The 17,079-nt window shown below is 56.1% G+C and overlaps 1 protein-coding gene across 11 annotated transcripts in view; it reads right to left on the reverse strand.

Moving 5' to 3' along the window:
* Positions 1 to 17,079, reverse strand: part of RIMBP2 (RIMS binding protein 2) — a 203,029-nt gene that overhangs the window by 66,703 nt on the left and 119,247 nt on the right. For all 11 annotated transcript variants that reach the window (XM_082698197.1, XM_082698198.1, XM_082698199.1 and 8 more), the window contains one exon: positions 11,814 to 11,936. Coding sequence is in view for 7 of the 11 variants with exons in the window: in XM_082698191.1 (XP_082554317.1) it covers positions 11,814 to 11,936 (123 nt within the window). In the remaining 4 variants the exon portion in view is untranslated. The remainder of the gene's footprint in view (positions 1 to 11,813; positions 11,937 to 17,079) is intronic.

Raw genomic sequence — 17,079 nt, forward strand, 5'->3', positions numbered from 1 at the left:
TGTCCAGAGTTTGCAAAGCGCTTCCATGGGCCCCGCCATCTTCTGCATCAGCCACCGCCAGGCCAGCTACCAACACCTCTGCCCTCGGCCATAACCACACACACACACAGGTGGTCTTCCTGGTCCCCCCAGCAGAGCCGCGAGGCACTCTCCAGGGCAGAAGTCACTCCCATGGCTTTACGTGTCTGCCCAACTGGGTAGGGATGTCCAGGAAGCTGGGGAAGCATTATTTCTGGGTACATCTGGGAGGCATTTCCAAAAGACAATGGCATCTGCATGGGTGGGAGAGGAAAGGAGTCACCTTCCCCTACATGGGTGGGTTTCATCCACTCCACTGAGGACCCGAAGGACAAAATGGTGGCTAAAGGGCCTATTCACTCTGCCTAAACTGAGACACATCCATCCTCTCCTGCCCTCAGAAGCTTGTGTTCTTGGTTCTCAGGCTTTCAGACTCAGGTCAGAACTTACAATCAGCCCCCAAATCTCAGAAAGAATTGTGGACAGCAGATCAAGACCTTAGCTGAGATTGAGTTGGACATTTTACCAAACAAGCCACCCAGGTGCCCTGAAGAGAGACTGTTCTGATGGCATCATCTGAGCACCTTGATTCAGCCATGCCTGAAGTCTAACCTCTCATACACCCCAATTTGTCAACCATGATGACTTCCTTCTTTTTTTTCTTCAAACTATTTGATATAGGTTTCTATGAACTTTATCCCAAATTGTCCAAACTAAAATATTTTTCAACAGCATTTATGGCTGCCACAAAATGTAATTCCATAATGTCTCATATTATGCACTAAAATTTCATGACTTTTTATTCTTGCTTCTCAAAATAAAGAGACAGCTGGTGGATCATGACAGCTTTGGGGCTGTTTCAATTCCTTGTTTGGGGTAAGAAACAGCCAGAAAGCCAAAGGAGCTGCCCAAAAGTAACTGACACCTTCTCGGCAGCAGAAAGAGTTTAAACTGGAGATCAGGGAGGCAGGGGTGGGGTGGGGACAGGATGTTTGGTTTACCACGAGAGTCATCACATCAGTGCGTGTCAGCAGGCCTGGTAGATAACCGGCTGCCATATCTCTCCACCGGGCAGGTGAAGAAGTCCTAAGCTCAAAGTCCTTGGCAGGATATTACCTTAGCCACTGGGTACCCATTGTGTATGGAGCTGGAGACGCAGGTGTCCAGCAACAGAACCAGCAAGGGGGTGTCCCTGGAACTCCAGGCAGATGGCCAGTTCAGAGGACAGGGAACTTCCACCCCAGGAAGGAGCCAGGAGATGAGCTCAGAGATCAGGTGGAAGGAAGGGGAGTGATGTGGGAAACCACGTTCCGGCACAGGAGTTCCCAGTCCCACATGTGGGGCTGCAGCAACTCAGCCCCCCTCGGCGCTTCGTGTAGATCGTACCCCATGTCCTTCTTGTCTCTCCGTAAGCAGGTTGCTGGCATGGTCTTCCCAGCCCCACACATCAGCAGCCTCCCAGTCACCTTAGCACAAGTTCTGGAAGGAGTGTTATGCTAAGTACTTCATACACACAACCCACTGAATCTCTGCAGCAACCTCGAAGGCAGGCAATATATTGACTCCTGTTTATAGAGAAGGAAACTGAGGCCCAGAGAGGTTAAGTAACCTGCCCAAGGTTGCCCAGCCAGGAAATGATGAAGCAAGGACTTGAACTCAGGGAACCCAGCTCCCTGACCTGGGCACACGTCTCTTCACTCTGTCATCTCCCTGCTCGGTGGGATGTTTCCCCAGGGATCCTTCCCATGCGTGTGACATGTGCTGATACGCCACAGGCCTCCCAGGACAGGATCAGTGTGAGACCTTTTCATGCAGGGTCTTCGAAGCCCTCGGGCTGTGAGACACGCTCCGTCCTTGGCCACAAGGCGAGGTGCGGGCCGTGTGGCCAGGGCAACAGAGCGCAGCCTGCATTTCTCCTGGGAGGTAGTTCACATCATGGTTCCTAGGATTTCCTGCGGTCGTCCCGATTCCGGCTGTCCTAGGGAGCGCTAGGACCCACGTGTTCTCACAGAGAGACCAAAAACGCCCGGCTTTCACAAAACACAAAACCCCACCAAATTCCTAATAGTCAGCTTCGCTTCCCCTTATATAGAGCTTCCCAGTTCCAAGGGCACGTGCCTCGTTCCACAGGAACGTTTCACGTCCAAGAAGTACTGAGGTTTATGCACCGTGGCAAGAGATGCTTGTCTGAAACTCTCAGCACGCGGCAGGAGTTATTTTTAAAGCGGCGACATTTATAGCCGGCTGTTGACATCAGCACCGGCATTCTGGTGGCCTCAAGATGCCACTTCCGCGGAATGCTCGGACACTAGACAGAGGGCACACACAGGGAGCAAACTGGACTGTCTCCGCGATGTTAGATCAAAGGGGTCTGTGTCTTCCACTTTGGATCCTGCCCTGTGTGAGCAAAGAAATGAAGGAGAAAATAATCTCCCTTAATAGGATTTACCCGAGACACATTTGATGCCTTATGCGTGGGCTCTTGTATGCACCGTGGTAACAGCGAGGCCTCTCTGCGCACGATTTCCCTCCACGAAACATCTGGTGGAAGGAACCCCAGCACTGACTGAGCTCACGTCTTCAGACACAAGCTGTTTGTTTGTCTTCTGTGTCCTGTGACTTCCTGTTCCATCTATGCAAGCTAGATTCATTCAGAACGGGAATTAGCATGCAAACAGAGCCGTGCGCATTCTGGAAGGGGAAACATAGCTTTGCCAGAGTGTCTTAGCGGGGAGCCCCTTTGACAAAACTGGGAGCTTCCCTGACTCCCCATTTGCCCTTAGTGGATGGGCCCTCTAGTGGAGGCGGAGATGCAGGGACAGGGACATTCAGCTTGTGCGGTCAGTCAGAACCCTTCGGGAAAGGGTGGGCTGCGTCGGCAGCGGGGTGGACAATACAGTCAGCGCACAGGACAGTCCTGCCCTTCCTGGGCCCCAGCACGCTAATCTGTCAAACAGAGCAAGAAGCCTGCCTTCCCAAGGTTGTTGCAAGGACCAGATGAAACATTAGATTCAAGGTGACCTGCCCAGAGTCATGTTTAATGAAATTCTTGGTGAGCTCCCAGTATGCCGTCTTATTATCTGTTTTTCGTGTTTTCTTCCTTTTCATTGTTCTAGCTCTCCTTCCCTGCCTATTTTGGATTGCCTGAGTGGTTTTTAGCCATTTCCTTTTCATGTATCTACTGAGTGTTGGGCTATAAATTTTTATCTAATTTTTAGTGGTTGCCCCCAGGGATCTCAGTATACACATTTAAATAATCTACTCAGAATTGTAATTGTCCTCTCCAAGTGGAATGTAGAAACTTGAGCATAGCTCGGTATCTTTACTTTCCCTCTTTGTATAGTAGTTGTGGGTATGATTACATCTATATACACTGAAAACCAAGAAGATTCTCTCAGTGATGAGAGTCTTGACTTACAAACAGAGATGAGCCCTGGGGAGGTGACCTATGGGAGGTTTGGGGGATGAGTAGGAGTTGCTTCGAAGCGAGATGGATAGGGGAGTCTATGCAGAGGGAGTCGTGTGTGCAAACGTCCTGTGGTAGTAAGGATCGAGGCAGGAGCCAGGGTGAAGGAGGGCTGGTGTGACTGGGGACATGGACGTGACGGCCACAATGGATGGCATGTCTCTGGATACAACAGCTGGGTGGGTAGGGACATGGGAAAGCAACAGACTCGGTTTCTTATTTCAGGGACTGTGGGCTTGGGCTGAAGCACTGTCTGCTTCCTGGACACGTGCTTTCATGTATCCAAACATCATTACGGAACACTTATTCCGTGCCAGATGCTTGGAGGCTTGCAATAGAATAATGAACAAGAAAAAGGATTATTTTTGCTCTCGTGAAGCTTACATTCTTCGGGGGTGGGGAGGCAGGAACGCAGGACGGAAGCCAGCTATCCAGCAAGGGAATGAGAGTTTCAGGGATCGCTAAAGGATGACGGCGAGGCGGGGGGCGCACAACGGGAGACGGATGCAGTAGAGACTCTACTCCAGCTGGCGAGGGAGATGACATTTGGCCGAGACCCCTGTGATGACAAGGGGTTGGTGGAGGATAGTTTCAGGGAGAGCTCAGTGAGGCAGGAGGCGACTTTCGGTGGGTATCTGTGGTGCAGGGGTGCGCAGGAGGGGGTCGTAAGAGGTGCAGGAAAGGGGTAGATCCGGAGCAGTGGATGCAGTCCCCTGCAGAACCGTGCACCCCCAGAACGACAGGCTGAAGCCCTCCCTCAGGTACACGTTTTGGCCCCTAGGTGTGGCCCCGACTCTTCTGTCAACGATCGTGGGGTGATCTGCAGTCTACCCGTGGCCACGTCTGCCGTCAAGGAGGACGCCGTGTGCGATGCGCAGGGCACATCCTGGGGCTTCACGTGTCTGCGTGGACTCCCGGAAGGGACTCCCGCAGGCGCCACACAGGAACACGCCGGGCTGGGACCCAGCCAGGCCGTCTGGGCGCAGCGTGCACGGGCACCTGCTCCCCTCGCCACGCCCGCCCTCCTGGGTGTTTCTTAACCTGATGGAGGGGCCCCACATCCCACCGCTGTTTCGATTTTCATTTTCCTGACGACCGTGATGCTGAATACCTAACCCGCCAGGCAGGTCGGGTTTCTGACAGGCTGGCTCAGCACCTGGCAGAGAACACGGACTCCACAGCCCTGCCCCCGGGAGACAGTTGCCAACCGCACGGCGCAGGGGCTGAGGGGCTGAGTCTCAGAAGGGGACCCAGTTCCACCTCCTGCCTAATGCAGAACAGGACACACGCGTGTGTCCCACTGCGCCCACCAGTGACTGTGGGTGCTCAGCCTCTTGCAAAGCCTGTTCCTGCAGAGCTGAAGGCAGCCAGGGAAGCCTTCAGAGCAGCCGCTTTCCTGTTTCTGGCTGGTATCTGAACACGGAGATCACGCTCTCGTCGCTTGGCTCGGCCCCATCAAAGGTTTTGCTGGAGACGGAGCCTCCCCGTTATTCTCATGTTGCAGAAACCCCTGGAGGGTGTTATTGGAGCCTGAGTATCAGAACATAGAAAACCAGCCGCAAACATTAATTACAGCGGAGGATGGCTGCGGGCGGGCTGGGCTCGTGGGCTCAGGGCTGAATCTCCCCGAGCAGGTACCAGGGAAAGGAGGGCCCGGGGAAGGAGCTGCCGATAAAGGAAGATTAATTGTTACTGTGAGAGTCACTTATTAATCCCAAATAAGCAGTGATTCATTAACAGAAAATAAGCCTTAGATTATCTACATTTAAAAGAACTAATCTGTTGACGACGAGAACAGAACCTAGACCTGAACGTTTTTCCCCCTTTTAGTGTAAATCAGAAAATATAATGCACTAAGTTTAATTAATTGAGAACGTTTCTGTGTACCTGGGTCCGACCTCCAGACTGACACAGCCTCCCCTGTAACCTGCCGCTGGCCTCGCGCATGTCGGACCAAGAGCACTCAGGAATCTCAAGTAACAGCATGATGTTCCTGACGAAGCTGTGCCACTCCCAGCCCCACTCCGCAGTCTTGCTAGAGAGGCCCGCGACCCGGTGGGGGCCTCACTCCATCCCATCTGCAGGGCCCACCTTCCAGACACCGTCACACTCACAGGCTCTGAGTGGACACGGATGTGGGGGGCCCCTGCTCACCGCACCACGGCCATCCAGAAGCTTCCCTCCTAGGCTGCGGCCCCATTCCCGGAAGCTGCCCCCAGGCCACCCGGAGATGTGGCCACACCTGCTGGGCCCTGTCTGCTTCGTGGCTCCGTCAGCCATGCCCAGGCTGAGCTCTTTGGGGTGGGCCACGCTCCCCTGCCGGCCCTCTTGTCCAGTTCTCAACTACAGATGGACACTGTTCCATCTAACAAACAACCCTGCATTCTGGGCCCTGAGCAAGAAGGCAGAGAAGAAGGAGCCAGCTGTGCCTGGCAGAACAAGTCCCGGGCAGCAGGCGGTCCATGTGGAAAGCACTCAGGCCTTCTTGCACAATCTTTGAGTCTGAGATGCTGGAGGACAAGACTGTCCAGCTAGCTCCAGGTCAGATACTTGCTCCAGGTCAGATACTTGCGCCAGGACCTCTGGGCAGCCCAGCCGGGCCACGCACATGGTGGGAACTGTGAGTGCCCCAGCACTTTCTCCTCGTGGAGACACTCGACAAGTATCCTTGACTGCAGGCCCCCACCTGCACGGTGCTCCCCGTGACACAGAGTGCGTCGGCAACGGCAGACCTCCCGCTGGCTTGCCCTGCATTCACTCGGTTACTAACCTACTGCATCGGCGGATAGGTGCCGAGTGCCCACTGTATGCCAGATTTTGTCCTAGACGCCAGAATATTCTGTCTTCGGGAGGTTACCTTCGGTAGGGAAAACAACACATGAGTGAACAAAACAACAGGATGGGTGTTTTTGAAGAGAATGGAATTGGGCACAGTGGTGGGGACGGGCAGGACAGTGCCTCCTCTAGACGAGAGGGTCGGGAGACGTAACACAAGTGACACAAGACCAAGACAGAGACAAACAGCATTCCAAACTGTAAGTGCAAATGTCCTGGGGTGGAAACAGGTGTATGTTCCAGAAGAAGGCCAGCATGGCTGGGCGCAGGGTGAAGGGGGTCAGGGTGGGGCATGGTGTGGGGTCCTGAGGTAAGAGTTCAGATTTTAATCTCTGCAACAAGCAGTGATTGCTAGGGGTAAGCAGCTATTTTGTGTTCTTTTACCATCGTGGCTGTGGCCGCAGTGCGGCAAACGGGGTCTGGGGGATGACTCGGGCAGGGCATACGGGGAGGCCTCTGTAAAGCTGAGCAGCTGCAGTGAGCAGGTCGCTAGGAAGTGACTAGTTCCACGGGCAGACTTAGAGGAGTATCCTATGCCCATCATTCAACCGTGTTTCCTACATGGTTTCTCTATGCTTGTGTGGGCACTGGGCATATATGGACATGCAGAGAAGATATGGAACCTGCCCCATGGCATGCACTGCCTCCTGGAAGGTGACTGGGACAAAAGCAATCAGACACGAGGCACAGCAAGTGCAAAGGCCCTGGGCTGGAGGGAGCATAGCTATGGGAAGTGCTGGAAGGTGTCCAGCAGGGCTCAGCCTGCAAGCCTGACCCTTCCTGGTCTCTGTCCTCCTGACTTCATCTGCTTCCTGTTTCTGTAGCTGTGGCCCCTCATGCTCCTCAGACATGCCAGGCACCCACCCGTCTCAGCCTTTGTGGCTGCTCTGCACGCTCTCTCCTTCCCTGCGCCCAGGTCCCCGCCCAGATGTCCCACCATCGGGGAGGCCGTCCCCGAGCACTGCACGCAGAGAAGAACCTGCATCTTTCCCCCTTATACTTGTCACCACCTGACACGTGCGGTAATTGGCTAACTTGGTGTGAATAAGGCTGTGGACTTAGGTCACTTTGGTCCAGTGCCTGGAGAGTCTGGCACATGTTAGGTGCTCATTAAATACACTGGATGTACAGGGTGCCCTTAGCTGTGGGCTTCGCTGGTCTCTCTCCAGGCCAAGGCAGCAGCTCTGGAAGGGTTCAAGGTGCCGGAAACCCGCGTCCTCCCATCAGCCTTCAGGCCTCACTCTTCGGGCTGCTCAGGCGCCCAGTCCCCTGATACGGCGGGAAGGCCTCCGCAGGAACCGTGTGCCGGTGGACTCGTGATTTACATAATGCGTTACAGACCATCAGAGGCAGGCCGCACAGCATCCTGAGCTAGACTGAATTCTCAGTGACATTTGGAAACAAAAGCCAATGAATGAATGTGGCCGGTAGACTCGTTATCGGTGGGGACTGATCTGAAAGGCACGCTGGCACAGCGTGCGGCTGTGGTCACCCCTCATTTGCATAAAATGGGCGTGCTGCGTCTGCAGAGCGTCGTGTCCCCTCTGCCCCTCTTCACTCGGGGCTCGGACAACGGCGTCAGCTACGCAGTCATATAATTTAGTCAGCTGTGACTGCCAGACCGCCAAGTGACCAGACGTTGTGACTGCATCTGACCGTCACCCCTGACCCCGAATGAGTCCCTTCCACCTCACGCCGCATCTGTAACGGGACGGAGCCACCTTCTTGATGATTACTAGTGGGATGGTTTCCAGAACGAGGACAGAGGCTCCTTCTGCACAGAGGATCCCGTGGTCACAGTGCACCCCACCTCCAGCAAGGTGACCCTGACCCCTGACCCCACAGAGCCGATGTTCTGCATCGCAGCGGAACTCACAGCCTGGCCCTCGGTGTCACCCTCGTCACCACACTGGTCACTGGTTCCACGGCCCACATCCAGGCCTCAGCACACTGTGTCGACTTCCCGCTGGAAGCCCCCTAAAACGCCCACCTCTTGCTCTCCCCTGAAGCCCCCGTGGAAGCCACCCTCAGCTGTGTCCGGAGGGCGGCCCCTCGTGGGTCCCCCTGCTCCTCATGCCGGTCTTGGTGTGCCCCGGTGTGACCTTCACAAACAGGAAGCACGCCCACACTCCCGCAGCACCGGCCGCAAGCTGACCACACCATGTGCCCCAACTCTGAGTCCCTGCCTGAGTTGATCTGGAGCTCGGGAGGACCCACTGCTCCTGCAGCCCGCCGGAGGACAGAGCAATGAGGAACAAAGTCAGTCCCCCTGACAAAACCATCAGATGCCAGCCCATAGCCAGCTGGCTCCGGGACCCCTGGCCGGGCCCAGAGGAAGTGCTCAGCCACGTCCAGCCAAGACAACAAGCTACGCTAAGCTGGCCCACAGACTCCTGAGCAACACGGGGGCTACTGGGCGTGGGGATGGTTGTTACGCAGCAGTACTGTGATGATTCCTGACAGATACAGTGTGTAAGGACCCATAGAACACGTTCTGCTTTGTCCTGTGAGGCTCTGCCCCAGCGAACCCCAGTCCAGGGCATTTCCACCTGATACCCCACCCCCACTGCCGGGTGGCTGCCCTGCTGGTCTTTGCACACGGCCTGCCTCAGGTACCGAGCCATCTGTGCTCCCCACTGCCTAGAGCACTGCTCCTCTGAGTACTGACAAGCCCCCCCCCCATGCAGTGGGCATGTCTGGGAGAGTCCCTCCCCACAGAGACACTGCAGCCCTTCCTGTTCCTTACCCCAATCTGTGTCCTTTCAGGGTCCCTAACATTCTGTCTCAGGCACCTCAGTTTTCGTCTTTGCTGACTTTCTCTGTGGGCGCCATGCTGCCAACTGCACTGTCCACTGGGCCTGGACCGGTAGCAGGAGGTCAGTGCTCAACCAACAGCTGTGGCTGGACAGAGGGCCAAACTGTCCTACAACCAGCCACCGGGGGACTCGGGAACAGCAGTGTGTCTCGCCAGTGTAGATGTTGCTGAGACATACTCGAGTACGCCCGTGTCCCCGATGCGGACACCGGGGCTGTGGCCAGCATGCACGAGGCTGCCTGTGCCATGTCACAGTGTACAGATCCCGGTGTTCTGCGCATTCTGCCGTCTCTTGGTAATTTTAGATTCCACGGATGAGGAATGGGTCTGAGCATTGCTTTTCCGGTTCTCTAATTCCCACCATGCAGAAGTTTTCTTGGGTTCTTGCAGTGCAATCCAGCTTTGGCGGTTTTCCTGTTTTCCTTGCCAACAGCACAAGAAGGGGCTGTGAAAGCCATTGGCCCTTCTTCCTGGAGAAAAGCCCCCGAAGGTTGGAGGCACAGAGTAGCCCAGAGAGAGGGCGTCCTCAGAAGTCGCTGTGAGATGGATCTTCTATGTCGCCAACGGAAAGTTCTAGTCTTTCTAAGTTAGAGGGGCTTCCCACCCCAAGACAAGTGCGTGCAGCTGCTGTGTTCTCCTGAAAAACCGGCCCCCCTCTCTCCGGGAGCCAGAGTTAAGTAACCGCTTGGATCTCCCTTTACACCCGGGTTGCCAGGAAACTCAGGCCCCATGGGCACCTCGGATGCAGTGCCCGCGCCAACCCTCCCGGCCACCCGCGGCCTGCCCCGTGCGGGTCCTCCTTCCCCGGCGGCCCTTGCTCATCCCGCGCGGGCCACGGCATCCAGAGTCTGACCACAGACTCCCAAAGAAGGGTGACAAAAACACAAAGGCACATAATGAAGTCATCAGTTACTACCTTTAAACGTCTGCAGATCAGGAGGGATTTCAATGGGGTTAAACAGTATTGGTTTGGACTATGTGGGGGGGCGGGGGGCAGTTTCAGTATTTTTCTAGCTGGATTGTCTTAGAAAACAGCCCCAAATTCAGTCTTAGGTCTTTCCCTAAAAGCTTTTAGATCCTGAAAGGAAACAAATACATTCGGTTGCAATTCCGTTAAAGCCAGCAGTGGGTGTGGCTCCGTGAGCGGCTGGCTGGGCGCGACCCCCAACAGGCTGGCAGGTCAGCATCTTTGCCTCCCTGCACCGGGGCCCCTCCGCTCCCACCCGGCGGCCACCACCGATGAGCTCTGCCACCCAGATAACAACAAAGGCTAATTCTGAATATCCTTTCTGTTATCACGACAAAAATGATAGCAGCAGCATGAAAATCACGGTGTTTTTCAGTCGGTACCAGTGGAGGCGACGTGTGTGCATCTCGCAGTCACCGTGCTGGAGGGCGATTCTGTTCGAGACACAGGGAGCCCCCCCAGCCCCCGCCCTGGCCCGTCCCCCTCTGTGCCGCACTCCCCAGCCCATGTGCAAGACGTGCCGCTCACGTCAGGCTTCACAAATCTGCGGACCTTCACTTTCTTGGCCGTAGAACCACCCCCGTGGAAAGGACAAGCCCATTTGAATTCCCATTTCTTCTTGCTCTCACTTTCCTCCCTGGTCAAAACCACTGAGGAAGAGCCACGCTTGCTTCGGCGTGGCCGCCTCCCTTGACCGGGCTGGTCCCATCACCCATGCACCACAACGCCCACGTCGACCCGAGCTCGGACAGCAGGGTGGGACGGCCACACTCGGCGCCTCCAGGGAGCTCAGACGGTCGTCTGTGTGCTGCGGAAACGCATGGCCGCGTGGCCAGACCTCATCCCTGTCTGCGCTATTCTAAATCCAGAGCAAACGGGGGGCAGCAGGGCGTTCAGGTCCAGCCTGGGCCCCGCTTCGAGGAGATCGCAGGGGGCACAGGCAGAGCCCGGGTTTCAGTGATTTACAAGGGTATGTAATCATCACACAAATTCCAGAACATTCCATCGCCCCAAAGCAAAGCGGTCGCTCCGCATTCCCATCTCACTCCAGTGCCCACCAGCCACAGGTCTGCGTCCCTCTGAGAACCCACAGTTCCCCGCAAGGGGAGGACGGTCCCTGATGACGGAGGGCTGTGGCTGCTGCACTCACTGCTGGTACCACACTACGGGACCAGAGGTGACCATTCAGTCTCCTCCGTGTAAAACAATGTTTCCTCACTGAGAATTCCTTCAGCGGACTCCATTCCATCAGCAGCCAGTCAACCCCCCCCCCATTAAATATCGGTGGGGAGCCCAGCTCCTGGAAATGCCGGAAGGGCCTCCCTGCACCCCGAAGAAGCAACCTTCTGACTTAGCTCTTCTCTAACAAAGGTGAGGAACAGTTTAAAATTCATGAGGTATGAGAAGCCCCCGGAGACGCCCCAGGTGCTCAGTGGGACACCCGTTCCCACTCCAAGCGCCGCCCGCCAGCTCTCACTCAGCCGCATTTAGCATCCTAAGAAATGGGAACGCATGAACAGCTCCACGGGACGGCTTCCGGAAACAACTGGATTTTGGTATTTATCGTTTTGATACCATCCTCATGGTGCAGACAGCCCCGAGGACCCTAAATCTGGGCGATGGCATCAGAGCCTCAGGCCCTCTCTGCTCTGTGGTCCCGCAGCCCCTTGTCCTGCCCCAGCCCTGAAGAAACCGGGGTGCCCGCGTCCTACCTTGAGGACCTGTTCTAGGTTCTCCAGCTTGGCTTGGAGCTGATGCTTCTCCTTCACAGCCAAGTCGCGTTCTCTGATCACTACAGCGAGTGCGTGGCAGAGGCAGGCATGTTCCGCTCTCACCTACGGGAAGCAAGGGCAGACAGAGGGGGCCGCTGATGGCACGCACAGAGTAGCACGCAAGTCTGGCCCCAGCTGGCATCGCCCACTTCCTCCTCGGGATTTTGGGGAATCCTTCCCTCCCTTGTCCTGGATTGTGGACGCCGCGGTGGGTCCAGCCCTGCCCGGATGGATGTGCGTGGACAGTCAGCACCCAGCATCCCCTCCTGCCCCTGCCTCCCCGCTCACAGCGACAGAGACTGGCTCGGGAAGGGGACTGTGACCCGGGCCTGGCCAATCAGCACAATCCCATGCCCTGGATATAGCGGTTGGTGGGGAGGGACCCAAGCCCCAGCTGCATCCACGCAGAATGAGACATTGGACTGGCAGAGAAGCGTGGGAAGACTCTCTACCTCTTTTGTCCACTGGACTTGGAAAGTCGAGGACATAAGGCTGGAGCCGGAGCCATCATGAGGTGGCTGACTGAGAACAGAGCCAACACAATGGACATAGAATCAAGAGACACAGAGGGAGAAGCAGGATCCTGCGGACATAATTGGAGCACCTAGATCAAGCTGTGCTTGAAGGTAACTGGCCAGTCATGCAGGCCAATAAATTCTCTTTGTTTGCTCACACCACTCTGAACCATTTCGTGTGTTCTTTGAACAGAGAACCCTAACACACATGAGTGATACCCAAATTGTCCAGGATACTAATTCCTTTGCCTAAAAATTTCACTTTTGTCTTAGACGTGGAATACATGGCAACAAGACTCCGTGTGCTTTAGGATGATGGATGTTCTAATAACCCCAGCCCACAGCTCCCAGGACCAGGTTTTGAACTCAGGTGGGAGGTACCACTAATTCTCCATCTCTCCCCTGCAGCTTCTCTGAAAGCAGTGAGGACATGTGACCGATGAGGGACGATACCTCGGTTCCTTCCCCATTCGTTTTCTCTGCACAGCATATTTGATCCCAACCACAAGCTTTTAATTTCTTTCCCTCCTCCCTGGATGTTACAGCATGAATTATGGCCTCAATAACAGACTGCCATGGGTCATATTTGTCAGCTCCAAAAGAGGCCCTTTCTGTTCCCAGTCCTCTGTGTCCAGAGTCCGAGTTCAGCCTGACAGCTTCCGTGGCACCGGAGGAAAGGACAGCCCCCACTTGGTGCTCCTAAATGGCACGGGGTGGCAGAGAGGTTGTCATTAAGAGCTCAGAGAGAGCTCTGACTCACAGAAGTATTTAAATGCCATTCTGCTCTAGCATGAAACATTAGGCAGTGAGTGTGGAAAAAAAATTCAAATGCTATAGGTGAAAAAGTCATGATCTATTGGAGCTCACACTTGAACCCAAACACTAGGGGCATGGGCTCGCTGGAAGCCATCATGTCTCATGTTCTAACTCATCAAGAGGAACATCCAGGGCTCCGCAGCCAGCCTCCCGCAGCAGTCACCGTGCGCCCCAATGTAAATGAGGGCTTGTCTCCCTCTGATGGAAACCTCCAGTGGCTGCCACGGAAATTAGAACTGGGTCCAGACTCCTGCAAACCTCTGTAGCCTCCGGTCCTCCAGTTGTCCCATCTGACTTGCTGTCCCTGTACCCCTCTTACTCAGGCTGCACTGGTCCTCCCTTTATCTCATAAACAAGCCAAACTCATCCCTGCCACAGGGCCTTTGCACATGCTGTCTGCACCACACCAAATACCTATGCACCCCCAACCCGGCCACCAATCCTGGCAGGTCTGGCTCCTTCTCCTCATTTATGCCACTTCCTCAAACAGGCTGTCTCGCCACACTCCAGGTGACAAGCCCTTTCCACTTGTTGGCCCCCAGTGCCCTCGTTGCTTGGCCGTGCTTTATTTCCCACAGGCCTTTCTCACTGTCTGGAATATCTCACTATCTGTGTAGCTGTTTACATTTCCCTGCGGTTGCTCCTCATTAGAGTCGAAGTCCCAGTTGGACAGGACTTGTCCCTGTGACCCAGTTCTCTGTCACCGGAGCCTGGAAGAGAGCCCGGTGCAGTCACTGCTCCAGGAATGGAAAGACACCGGGGGAGGACAGGCACATGCAAGGCAGCTGTGTTCCCAGCCAGATGGATTTTGCTGGTCCCTCTTGGTCTACCGTCCACCCCCGCCTGTGGGGTTCCAGGCCTCAGGAGGCCAGTCTCCCAGACCACGTGCTTCTTGATGAGGTTTGGCCGGCGGGAGGCACCGGCAGGAAAGCAGGGGAGGGAGGAGAGGCAGGTTGGTGTTGGCGCCCTTGCCAGCAGACTGCTGGGGTGGTCTGTGCACAGAAGCACTCTCTCGGCAGGCCCAAACGTGCCGTCCTCGGAGCGGTCCTGCTGGCAGAGCTGGCCGGTGGCGGGCGGCTGGTACTTTGGGTCACAGTCCAATTCCTATTCCCGGTTCCCCAACTGATGCGACAGCCTACCTGTGTCCAGACTCTTTGTGCAAAGCATGAGGTTTCCGCCGCGTGCCTGCTCTCCTTCGGGGAGGCTTTGGGATTGGGGGCGTGCCCAGGACAGTACGACTGCCGTCACACCCCAGGCACTGGGGCTCTGCTGGGCTTCCTGGGACAACCCTTCGTGCATGCAGTGATGCCTGGTGCTGCCGGAACTGAGCTCGTCCCTCCGACGGGAAGCTCCGGAGGCTGGAGGCCGGCCCCAGTATCTTCCCGTCCCTCGGCTGCCTTACTTCCTGTCCTTCCCTGATGGGTCGCAGCCATGAACGGGGTTGGGCATGGGGCCTCAAGAGTCTTCCCAGCGAATCATGGCACCTGCCTGGCCCTGGGGACCCCGACATACTGCCCTCCCCTCCCCGCCAGCCACAGGTGCACTTGGACAGCCTCTCCCTCTCCCCCTCTCCCCGCAGCCCCCCCAGCCACGGCCACCCCTGCCACCACCCTGCTGGAAGGGGCCCACTATTTCCTCCTGGGACTCTGTTGGGTTCAATCTAGAAAGACAACCATCCTCCAGCAGCAGAGAAGCAAAGTCCACAGGAGTAAGGTTTTTCCAAGAAGCAGAGTCAGACTCTTGCGTTGTCCAGTAGCCGACATGGGATTCGGGCTCCCCAAGCAGGACAACATAAGCATTCCGGTGTTAACCTTCTCCAAGAGCACAAGACAGCCAGAGATCACATGCCCAGGGGCACTGCGTGGGGCAGGGGTCCGGCAGGGACCACCCCGACCTGCCCGTGTGTCTGGTGCCCCCTGGCAGGCGCTGGGCCCACTCTCCCTCAGGAACGTCACACAGGACGGTTAGCACGGCCGTGGGTGCCCGAAACCCAGCACAGCCCACATGGAGACCAAAACGCTGTGCTTTGGTACCTAGAAACACTGCAGGTCCCTGCAGTAACATAACAGAAAGGGATAATATTAGGGGGAAACCCATGTTGTATTGGTCTTGAAGTCAGTGCTTTGAAGGGGAGTGGAGGACGGTGAGGGAGAAAAGGTAGGGACGTGTGGACCACTAGGAATGGTCTAGGAGTTCTTGGCATTTAACAGACCTCACCTCCCCCCAGGATTTTGGGATTTCTCTGACCAAAAATTCACCATAGCATCCCCTGTATATTTATCAGAGTGAGTCAGGTCATTCGTCTGGTCTTTCCGAGGATGGACAGAAGGTGTGTTGGCAGGGAGGGGAGGTGAGTGAAGGGGCTGACTGGGGATTGAGGTGGACTGAGTTATGACTCCGCGGAGATGTCCACACCCATGTCCCAGAACCAGCGAAGGGACTCTGCCACGGTGACTGAGTCAAGGGCCTTGTCCTAGACGGTCCCAGTGGAGCCAGTGGGATCATGAGGGTCCTCACAGGAGGAAGACAGGAGGCTCAGGGTCAGAAAAGGCCGATTTTTGAAGATGTGGTTCTGTTGGCCTTGGGTCAGGAAGGCCCACGAGCCGAGGTCTGTGGGCATTTCCAGAAGCTGGAGAAGGTGAGCAGATGGCTTCTTTTCCTCAAGGGAGGCAGCCTGCCCACACTTAGGCCTCAGGACCCTTGAGGCCAGGCAGCCTGGTGACCCGGGTGGAGACTCCGTGTGACATGGAGCCGAAATCTCTGAAGGCAGCCGCCCTTCCAAAACACAACCCTTCCTGAGAAAGCCTTGTCTCTTCCTCTTCTTGTAGTAACAGTGAGGACACAGGGGTGGACCAGCCACGCTGTCCTGGAGATCACAACAGTCATGGCGCGGGGCACCTGGGTGGCTCATTCGGTGGCGCATCTGTTCGGGTCAGGATCCCGGGGTCCTGGGATCGAGCCCTGTGTTGGACTCCCTGCTCCGTGGGGAGTCTGCTTCTCCTTCTGCCTCACCTCCCCCTGCTTATACTCGCTCTCTCTAATAAAATAAAATCCTAAAAAGAATCCACACTAGTCATGGGCTGTGGGCGGGGGAGGGGTGGGGGGTGGCGGGCAGGAGCCACGGCCTCATCACCGGCTCAGGACATCCTGCTGCAGGAGAACAGTAACGCCCCCAAGTGTTCAGGCCACCGAGCTCAGGTCCCTGCTATGTGCAGCTGGAAAGAATCCCAAACAGCCAACCCAGAGAAGCTGTTCTTTCTGGTTTGGTAGCAGCCGATCCTTCCTAGAAGCAGACAGCTCCAAGTGAGAAGCCCAGAGGGGCCCCTCACCCGGCACGCAGCCTTCCCTCCCTGCCAGGGGCCGTCCCAGCCCTGAGGGCACCAGGAGACTCGGTGGAGAGGCCCAGGGGCGTAGCGGTTCCCTGGGCCCCGCCGCCACTGCCGGGGCTCAAAGCCGGTCCCTTCCAGCAGCGGAAAGTGCTCCTGGGGGGTGGGAGTGGGCAGGAGGAGGGCACCAGCCCTACCCCTGCCAGCCAGCACTTGGACTAGAACATCCTCTGGGAACCGAGCCAGGGACGGAGAAAGAAGTCTCAGGAGAGCAAAAAAGACATAAAGAGGTTTTCACTAAGACACATAAACTATGACTCATAAAAACACAGGAAACAGGAGAAGTTCCTAGATGGTCAAAGTCAGGGGCCCAGACGATGCCTCCTTTGCTCCCAAGCAATGGAAAGCTGCGTTCGCTCAGAGAACATTTTGTATTGAGGAAGGGCCGATGGCACAGAGGCGTGAGCCCTGGGCCTGGGTCCGCTCCTTCCAGCCAGGGGCCCTCGCCTGACAGACCCCAGAGGCCTGCACGGGGGTTGTCCCTATGAG

This window comes from Mustela nivalis (assembly GCF_964662115.1).
Source record: "Mustela nivalis genome assembly, chromosome: 14".
In the NCBI taxonomy this organism is placed as follows: Eukaryota; Metazoa; Chordata; class Mammalia; order Carnivora; family Mustelidae; genus Mustela; species Mustela nivalis.